This window comes from Neopelma chrysocephalum, unplaced genomic scaffold (assembly GCF_003984885.1).
Source record: "Neopelma chrysocephalum unplaced genomic scaffold, ASM398488v2 Primary Assembly neopelma1_44, whole genome shotgun sequence".
Classification (NCBI taxonomy): Eukaryota; Metazoa; Chordata; class Aves; order Passeriformes; family Pipridae; genus Neopelma; species Neopelma chrysocephalum.
Genome location: NW_020897703.1, coordinates 2,648,163 through 2,656,603, shown reverse-complemented (window position 1 = coordinate 2,656,603; position 8,441 = coordinate 2,648,163). Strand labels below are relative to the sequence as shown.

Below are 8,441 nucleotides of genomic sequence, written 5' to 3'. Positions count from 1 at the left end.
AGAGAGGGGTGATCCACCATGAACCACTGTCCCACACCACAGATCCCTGCCGAGACACTCTTGGGTCACCCATCTGGTCACAGCAGCATCACATCCCCGTGGGACCCAGCTTTGGCTCCTGTTTCCCATCACTGTGGCTTTTATGTCCCAGGTGTCATTTCTGTTTGGAGAAGTAAAGCGAAACCTCGTGTCTTCACACACGCAAAAGGAAATTCAGAGGCACCGAAGAAAAGTGAAAGCTGGAGGATGAAGCCAGGCCATGAGCATGGCCCCTGGCCCTCAGGGTGGATGGCATAGAGGGGTGAGGATCTCTCCTGGGTGCCTTGCTCAGGTAGTTGTGCCACACTCACCTGCAGCCATAGCTGAACCCCCAGGTGCCTGGCTGAACAGAATCAAGGGATTTTTCCCCATGGGATGTGGTCTTGCCATGCTAGGCCTTGGCATGCGTCTCACACGGTGATGGTGATGCCGTGCTCCACCACATCACAGTCCAGCCAGCAAGGCCTGGCTAAATTCACCACGGCTCCTCCAAACCATGCCACTGGCAGCTCCTGCCATGGCAGCAGAGGGTCCCCCAAGGCCAGCATGGGCTGGGGACACCACACAGTGCCTTAGCAGGGTCTGCAGGACACTGGGGACCTACCACAGCCATGGCTCCAGCCCCGGCTGCAGACAGCTCTGTGCCAGGAGAGCGGCACAGAGGGTGATGGAGGAACCCCCTTGGATTCACACAGCCCAGCAGGCTGGAGCCACTTGAACTTGCTTGGACCAAGAAATCCCAGGTACGTGGGAAGTTCGGAAGTTCCATGTGCGAGAAGGAAAGTGAAACATGGCTGAGGACAGGGCTGGCGTCAGCATCAGGTGAGGTAATTGCTCCATGGTGACTCATCAGCCGCTACGTGGCACAACGTGGGAAAGTCTTGGCCACAGGCAATGCCACTGGAGTGGGTAAGGATGAGCCCAGTAAGGCTCCTTCCTGACCCCTTTTGTAGCCAGCAGGCTTGTCTGGGAAGAATTGGCTCCTGCTAAAGTCACTGGTCTGGTAAAAGAAGATAGAAGGGACAAAAACTGTGCCCCAAAAAAGCCAGCTTTAAAAATAAATGTGTGGGAGACCTGCCCAGGGCCTGATGGTGCTGGGACAGGGGACATCAGGTGGGCTCCACTTGGCAGCCATTGCCCGACCTGTCCCTGCCAGCCCAGCGTGTCGGTGCCACCAAAGTGCCCCTTGCCCAGCTACATGCCCCAGAACCCTTCAGCACCTCTCTGCACGAGCTGTCACTGCCGTGATGGTTTGTGCCACTCCACTGCCGACACCGCGCCCGAGCACAGTGGTGATGGAACCCCTGGTGTCACAGCACAGCCCAGCACCTGCTGCATGACCCTGGGAAAGCACAGAGGGTGCACAGAGGGCTGTGAATTAGAGTTAATTATTGAGCAGACTTAAACGAACTTAACTTAAAGTGAGGAAAAAACCCAAACACTTATTCACCAGAACCTTTGCTCCAGCACTGTAGGGACATAGGGTGTTCCCTCTTGGGGGTTCCCTCCCTGCCCTGGCTGTGGGGATGCCCCTCTCCAGGACAAGCCCTGCCAGCAGAGCTGGGGCTGCCCTGGCCCAGGCAGCCAGTCAGGCCACTGGCACCCCAGTAGCAGTATCACCCTGGGAAGAGAGATCTCTTGTGCACCCTCAGGAGATGACAAGCCACCAGCCCCGTCCTCACCTGGCAAGGGAGGCCTGATGGCTGCTGCTCACCCAAACCCATCCTGCACCTGGGCAGCCTCTCCCCTGGTGACAGCAGCAGGGCTGGATCCAGCATCACTGCTGCAGCATATGGCCATGGACACAGAGACCAACCTCACATCCATGATGGGCTTCCCACCCCACAGCTGTCCTCCCAGGGCCCCACCACCCTCCTGGGGGCCACCGACTGGGGGCAAAACCTCTGCTCCCCACCCTGGGCAAGCTAAGCCAGGGCCCAGTGACCCCAGGGGAAATATGCCCAGGGTCCAGCACCTTTGCCAAGTTGAGGGGGCTCAGTCATGACCACACCTGAGAGTGCAGGACCACAGTGGAAGCACCTCCAGGCCCCTAAGCCCCTCTCCAGGTGTGCTCTCTAGGGCAGGGAGCAGATGTGCCACTTTTACTTTGGTGCATTGTTAAGAAAGGCAGAACAGAGTGAGGGCACTGCCCTCCCCATACTGCCAGGGCAGCCTTCTTGCCATGGGGAGAAATTACAGGAAAGGGAACAGTCCTTACAGAGGCTGTGCCTTAACTTGAAATATGCAGAAAGCAAACAGGAGGGGACCTGTGCTGGGCTGTGCCCGGCTCTGAGCCCTCATGTCTCCACCTGCCCCTCCCCAATATGCAGCCTCTAATCTTCCCTTTGCAGTGTGGGTGGGTAATAATGGGCAGAAACCTGCTCCCCTGTGGCAGTGATCCCAGAAAGGCTCCCGAGCTGTACTGAGGGCAAGGGAATCACTAGGGCCAAAGCACTCCTGGAGCAGGTAAGCTGCTGTTACACCTGCACCAGCCAGCTAAGCACCAGGGATGGGGGCACCTTCTGGCTGAGAACAGCCCCTTTGCAGATCAGCCTTCAAAGACAGCACACAGCTCCTCAGCCTGGGCAGGGAAAGGGGCAAATGGCCCTTCCTATCCAAAACCCATCTCCCCCACAGAGCAGAAGGCCACTCAGGACACTCAATGTCTATGTAGCACAGTTATTCCCACCCAGTGGGTGCTCCACAGCCTCTCTCAAGAAGAGGAACCACAGGCAACTTTTTATCAGCTTTTTTTTTTATTAATTGTGTAAGAAATGCAGCAAGTTTCTCAGCTATTACTGTGATTCTCTTCCCCATGTGTAATCCAACCACCAGCAGCCCAAAACGGGACCCTTCCAGTGCTGAGGGGGCAGCACTGGGCACACTGCAGGACCAAGGTGGGCAGGAACCCCAGAGGCATAAAACCCCCTCTGCTTTCCACAGAAGACCAAAATTTTAATCACCGAAATCAGCATCAATCTTCCCAAAGAATAAGAGCGGCTGCAAGTGGGGTATTCGGAGACAACCCACATTTTCCTTCCGTTTTAGCACCAGATCAGGAGGGTTTCCTCTTTCACCGTCCCTTGCACCCCAGCACACAGACGTGCCTCACCCAGAACTCCACTGGGGTTTCACAGGAAGAAACTCCCATCGTCTCCAGCATCCTGCAACAAGAAGCAGAGGAAGGGTATCGCCCTGTCCAGCCAGCTCCCAACCTGACACCCACAACCAGAGACACATCTCTTCCACCCATAGCAAAAAGGCCTGGATGGCAGATGCTCCCAGCTGCTGCACAAGGGTTGTTTTGGTCAGTGAATAAATTAGCAGGCACAGGGATGCCTCTCCTTCCCAGAAGGGCCTTGCTGGAGGCCAAAACAGGTTGGTGAAGATGCAACCACCAATATTTTTCATGCCCCTGCTAATCAAGAACGAGACAAAGAAACTCAAGGTACCTCTGATGCAAGACTTCCATGGATATATCAGTGCAAGCACACCATAGAGCTTCATGGACTTAACATTTAAGGATCTGCTGTTTAACCCTTGACAGACACCCACCCACACCTGGGGGGAAGGAGGGAGTGCACCCCTGCACAGCTCACTTCTAGGGGTGTCCACGACCTCACTCTTTGTGCACTGTAGAAGACAGGTCCTCCACATCCTGCTTGTTTTCCCAAGCAGTTTTCTCACCTCTTTTCAGTCTCTTGGAGGAGGGATTTTGCAGCTTGAGGGTCATTCTTCATAAAGGTTTGATACGGAGAGGCAGACTCCATGTAACCAACCACACCTTCGACAGTCATGGGAATTTTGTCATAGATATCAGTGATTCTACAAGAGAGATGGGGAAGAAAGGAGCATTGACAAGTTAAATCTCAAAGGCAGGGGAACACAGATAACAGATTGACATGGTGGTGAATAAAGTATCTGACACCATCAAAGGTCCAGCAGATGGAAACAACATCCAACTGTGGCATGTGGTGGGTCAAGAGCTCTGACTGATGTGCTACCAGAGAAGCAAAGATGGTTCCAGGGACCATCTCACATAGTCTGTGACTTGACCACCCCTTTTGGTACAGGCCTACCTGCAGACCCCCATCCCCTCCAGCATCTAGGAGACCAACACCTTCACACCACCATTACCACCACATCCTTTTTGCCTGCAGAGTCAGCCCCTGCCCCGTGCCTCGGTGGGGAGGCAGGCACTGGCTCCCCAAAGGTCTGGGGCATGTTTGCTGCCTCACTCTATTTTTCCTTTCACCCGTGAAGTGACCTGCCCAGAAACCTCACATTGTGCTAGACCATCAACTGAAAATCCAACCCAAGGCTGCCTTGAGCAGGGAGGGTCCTCACAGCCCTCAGACCACACTTGATGGCTCAGTGCAGAGCCACATAAAAGCCAGGAGCAGCGGCAATGCAGCCACACAGCTCTGCCTTGATGCACAGAGGTTTGCTGAACCCCAGCAGCTGGGCTGAGGTTCTGGCAAACCCCATCCCTCATGTCCTCACTGGGCTGGAGGCAGAGCAGCCCCCCAGAGGAGCAGAGACACCCCCTTTATCCACTCCTGGCGCTGCACTGAGGGGGTTCTGCTCACCTCTTCTTGTCTGGGAATGGCAAGGCCTCGAAGATCTCTTTGTAGTTTTCCAAGACGAATTTTAGTCTATTATGTGAGTATTTTAAAATCTGGTCCCAGCACTGTAAAGACAGTGTATTAAAAAGAAAAAAAAAAAGCACAAAACCACTTGAAGTTGTCAATTTCCACTTAATTCAGGTTCGGGCCCAAACCTGATGCATTCACACGTGGCCCTTTTTTTTTTAAATACTCGTTGCATTAAAATACACCAAAAATCTTGCTTAGTGCCCAGAATTTAAGGATGACATTTTAGCATAGAGATAAGGGTTCTGTCTTTCTCTCTACACTGCTTTATTGATTGTGGAAAGGCTCCTTTTATCCAGTTATTAAAACACCCTTTGTCAAGAAAGATTACTAAAAAAGGACTTTTCCCAAACAGTTTATACTCCCCATTCTTTTCTCTGTGATCAACAGCAGGAGAAGTATCTTTGACAACAACACTAGCCCCCAGATATGCTCTGGCACCCTTCTCACCCTACCAGAGCCTGCCCCATCAATCCTAGCATCCCTTTTCTCCTCATCCAGCCAGATTTAGCACTGCTTTGGAGCCTCTAAATCCCATCTCAGCCTTGTCCCTGCATGTAACCATCCCTCTTCTGCCCCATCCCGCACTAGGATTCCTCTCTGTATCCAAGTAATACACATTTTCCTGTGCCTAGACAGGAGGGGAAGCCCTGAGGTTTGGGTTCCATCTCCTCACCTCCCTGAATATTTTGGTGAGCTTTTCGGAGCAATCTCCATAGCGCAGGCTCATGTCCACGGTGTAGGTGCTGATGGCCACGCAGCCGCCCGGCCTCACCACCCGCTGCGCTTCCCTCATGAACTTCTCTATGTCAAACCAGTGCGCGGCCGTGAACGAGGTCAGGACGTCCACAGAGGCGTCCTGGAACGGCAGCTCCTCTGCAGGGCACATGCTGGGAGCGGGAAGGAAAAAAAGACATCTGTGATACGGGAATCAGAGGGTAGGACATGAAGCCAGTGGGTATGTTTTGGAGGCCATGAGGACAGACCATGGCTACTGGAAGTGTAGGATAATGCCTGTTCACCTCGGGAATTCCATCAAATAGGGCTTTCTTTGGTGCCAGCTGGGTCTTACAACAACCATACTCACAAAACACCACTTCCATGTAAGGACCCAAATTTTGCCTTTGTCTGAGCTCACTCCCCCGACACTCACAGGTAGGAGACATTGGGCATGGAGGAGGTGTCCTTGGCCTCCTGGATCTGTGCTTCGCTGATGTCTGTCCCCACCACCTTCTTGAAGTGCTCCGCAAGGAAGCGGGTGCCTTGTCCGGACCCACAGCCAACGTCCACTACCAGCTCACCAGGGATTGCCTTCTGGGGGGAGAAGGAGATGTGTCTCAGTGGGCAGCCACCCAGTTTTTGGGCTTTTACCCCATTGCTTCCCACAGCATCCACTCAGGAATAGCCTTGGCATGGCAGAACCTGTGGAAGGCCTCTCCTGTGCCCCCATCTTGCCTTGAGCCCTGCTGATTTATCATTCCCCGTGGTACCAATCAAGGTAACACTCCCAGCAAGGTAAATACTACCACCCACAAATAAAGATATCCTCCAACCTGGCCATACCCCACTCACCTTTTCCTGCAGGTAGGCAAGGATGGTTTGCTGCAGCTCTTTGCCCGGTGCAAACCTGTATTTCTGGTAAACGGCCGCATGGCCTTTGCCCTCAAACATCTGGGTGGTCATGCTTGGATAACCTGGCACCTGGGAAGAGGAAGGAAGCCGGGTTTGTCACTACGGGATCAAATTCTTGCTGCCTACTTGGTTTGTGACCGCAGGCACTAAAGCCTCAAGTTCCTGGCGGGGCCCCGGGAGGACTTTGCCCATGAGGCTCCGGGCAGGGGAGTGTGAAGCTGCTCTCTGAGAATCCCTCCCACGGCTGTGAGCCAATCCCAGGAGAAAACCAGCAGCTTTCCGATGCGGAAAAGCTTTCCAGGTTTTTAAGCACTCCTTACTCCTTTGCTTTCCCCACCTCCCCCGGGTGTTTTCTGAAATAAATCACCATTACAGTAGAACACTTTGGGTTTCTTTTTTGTGGGAGGTTTCTTTGAAGGTGTTTTTTTGTTTTGTTTTTTTTTTTTCTTTTAAGGAAACTCATGTTTTAGAATTGACAACACAATCACGACAACTCGACCCTGTGCTTTCTCAACCACCTGGTATTTTTTTGCCTCTCACGGACACGGCACAGGGCGTTCCCTGGCTCGCCCACCAATGTGTCCCCCCCGTGATGCTCCGGACCGCCCAGTCCCCGCACGCCCCGGGCGGTCCCGGCGGCCAAGCGCGCTGCCCGGGCCCGTCCCGCCGCACCGGAAGGCTCTCGGCCGTATCCTGTTTGTCTCGGTGCCCGAGCAGGCGCCGTGCGGGACAGCGACAGCTCCCTGGGCGGGGGGCACACCCCAAGAACCTGCCAGAAGGGCTCCCTGCCCCGTCTGACGGGACCCAACGCCCTCTCTGTGCCCACAGCGAGCGGGGTGGGCAGAGCGACGCGAGAGCTGCGAGTTTGTCCAGCGACACACAAACACATCGGACAACCAAGGGTTATTCTGCCTTGGGTGCAGGAAGAGATGCTCAACCAGCGCAGGGCTGGAGCTCCCAGCAGGGAGCAGCAGCGCTTCCAAAGCCCTTTCTGGAGGGATCCTCCAGCTGCTTTCTAAGCGCTCAGTGGAGCCTCCTTTCCCCAGCCCCCCCGCGCCGCCCCCCGCCCTTACCGCCGACGGCTCCCGCTGCCTCTCGGTGCGGAGCTCCGGGCCGGGACAAAGGGGAGGAAAGGAGGGCGATGGCCAGCACCGCCCCCGGTACCTACCGCCCGCCCCGCAGCTCCTCCCTGCCCGGCCGGAGCGGAGCTGGGGGGTAAAATCCAGAGGGCAGCTTCCAGAGGCTCATCCCGCCGAGATGCTGGAGCCCCAGAGCCTTAGGCTTTACTCAGCTCTGTAGTTACTAATTACAGAGAGCTTTCAAAATGCCCACGGATCCCGGGGGTCCCTCAGCAGCTCCCACATCTCGGGACACGGATACAGAGCCCAGAAGATGCTTACAAGGTAGCAGGAGAACATAATGCAAAGCTGCGGACAGCCAAAGCCATACCTACAGCGCTCTGTCTGCGCTGAGAGCCCCTCCTATCGTCCAGCGGAAAGAGAATATGTAGAAACAGAGTCCCCTGCATCATCTTGAAGAGCACAGAGCATGGTATCTCAGGAGTAGGCAATCTGCCCTGATTTGGGGCAGGATTTTACCCCTTTGCTAAGAGTAAAGCCAGTGAATCATGGTTCACGGGAAGCACTCAGTTTGTACTCTGTACAGCAGTCGTGGGTCTGTGCTAACTAGCACAGCCTTAAAGCCCCTCCTAACTTTAGGAGAAATTCATTCAGTTTGCTGAATCAAAGCATGCGTTGGAGTTACTGGGTTTGTGTCCGGAGTGTTTTATTTGGGTCACCTGCTGCTTAATCCTGCCAGGGGTGGTACCTGGACCAAGAGAACATACTTCACAAGCACCAAAGGTCCCTCTGTTTTCATAACCCAGCCTTTTGAGGGTTTAGATACCCTAAGTTTGCCTGTATTTGCTGAGAGCATGACTGCAGACAGGAAGGGATGGTGTCCTGGGCTTCAGTCAGCTGCCCTCTTCTGAACTCAGAGGTCCATGGGCTGCTCTCCTGGGCAATGCACGGGTGGTATTTAGCTGATTATCCTCTGGTTACTGAGACCAAACACCTGCAGTGCAGAGGCTGCAAATGGCACCAGTCCTTTGCTAGCTCT

The 8,441-nt window shown here is 54.4% G+C and overlaps 1 protein-coding gene across 1 annotated transcript; it reads right to left on the bottom strand.

Annotated features, from left to right (window-relative positions):
* Positions 1-2,787: 2,787 nt before the first annotated feature.
* LOC113965122 (putative methyltransferase DDB_G0268948) lies at positions 2,788-7,507 on the bottom strand. The gene is made up of 7 exons (XM_027678054.1): positions 7,397-7,507; positions 6,264-6,392; positions 5,845-6,005; positions 5,368-5,581; positions 4,629-4,729; positions 3,727-3,864; positions 2,788-3,203 (listed from the first exon to the last, which is right to left on the bottom strand). The coding sequence occupies exons 2-7, from the start codon at positions 6,372-6,374 to the stop codon at positions 3,113-3,115; spliced, it is 816 nt and encodes a 271-aa protein (XP_027533855.1). The 5' UTR covers positions 6,375-6,392; positions 7,397-7,507; the 3' UTR covers positions 2,788-3,112.
* Positions 7,508-8,441: the final 934 nt, after the last annotated feature.

What these genes read in the sequence shown, in the direction of transcription:
- LOC113965122 (XM_027678054.1), bottom strand. Translation starts at nt 6,374, where the DNA reads ATGACCACCCAGATGTTTGAGGGCAAAGGCCATGCGGCCGTTTACCAG. An exon ending in ATGCCCAATGTCTCCTACCT is followed by an intron (nt 5,582 to 5,844) that starts GTGAGTGTCGGG and finishes TCCCGCTCCCAG; the next exon opens with CATGTGCCCTGCAGAGGAGC. An exon ending in CCATTCCCAGACAAGAAGAG is followed by an intron (nt 3,865 to 4,628) that starts GTGAGCAGAACC and finishes TCTCTCTTGTAG; the next exon opens with AATCACTGATATCTATGACA.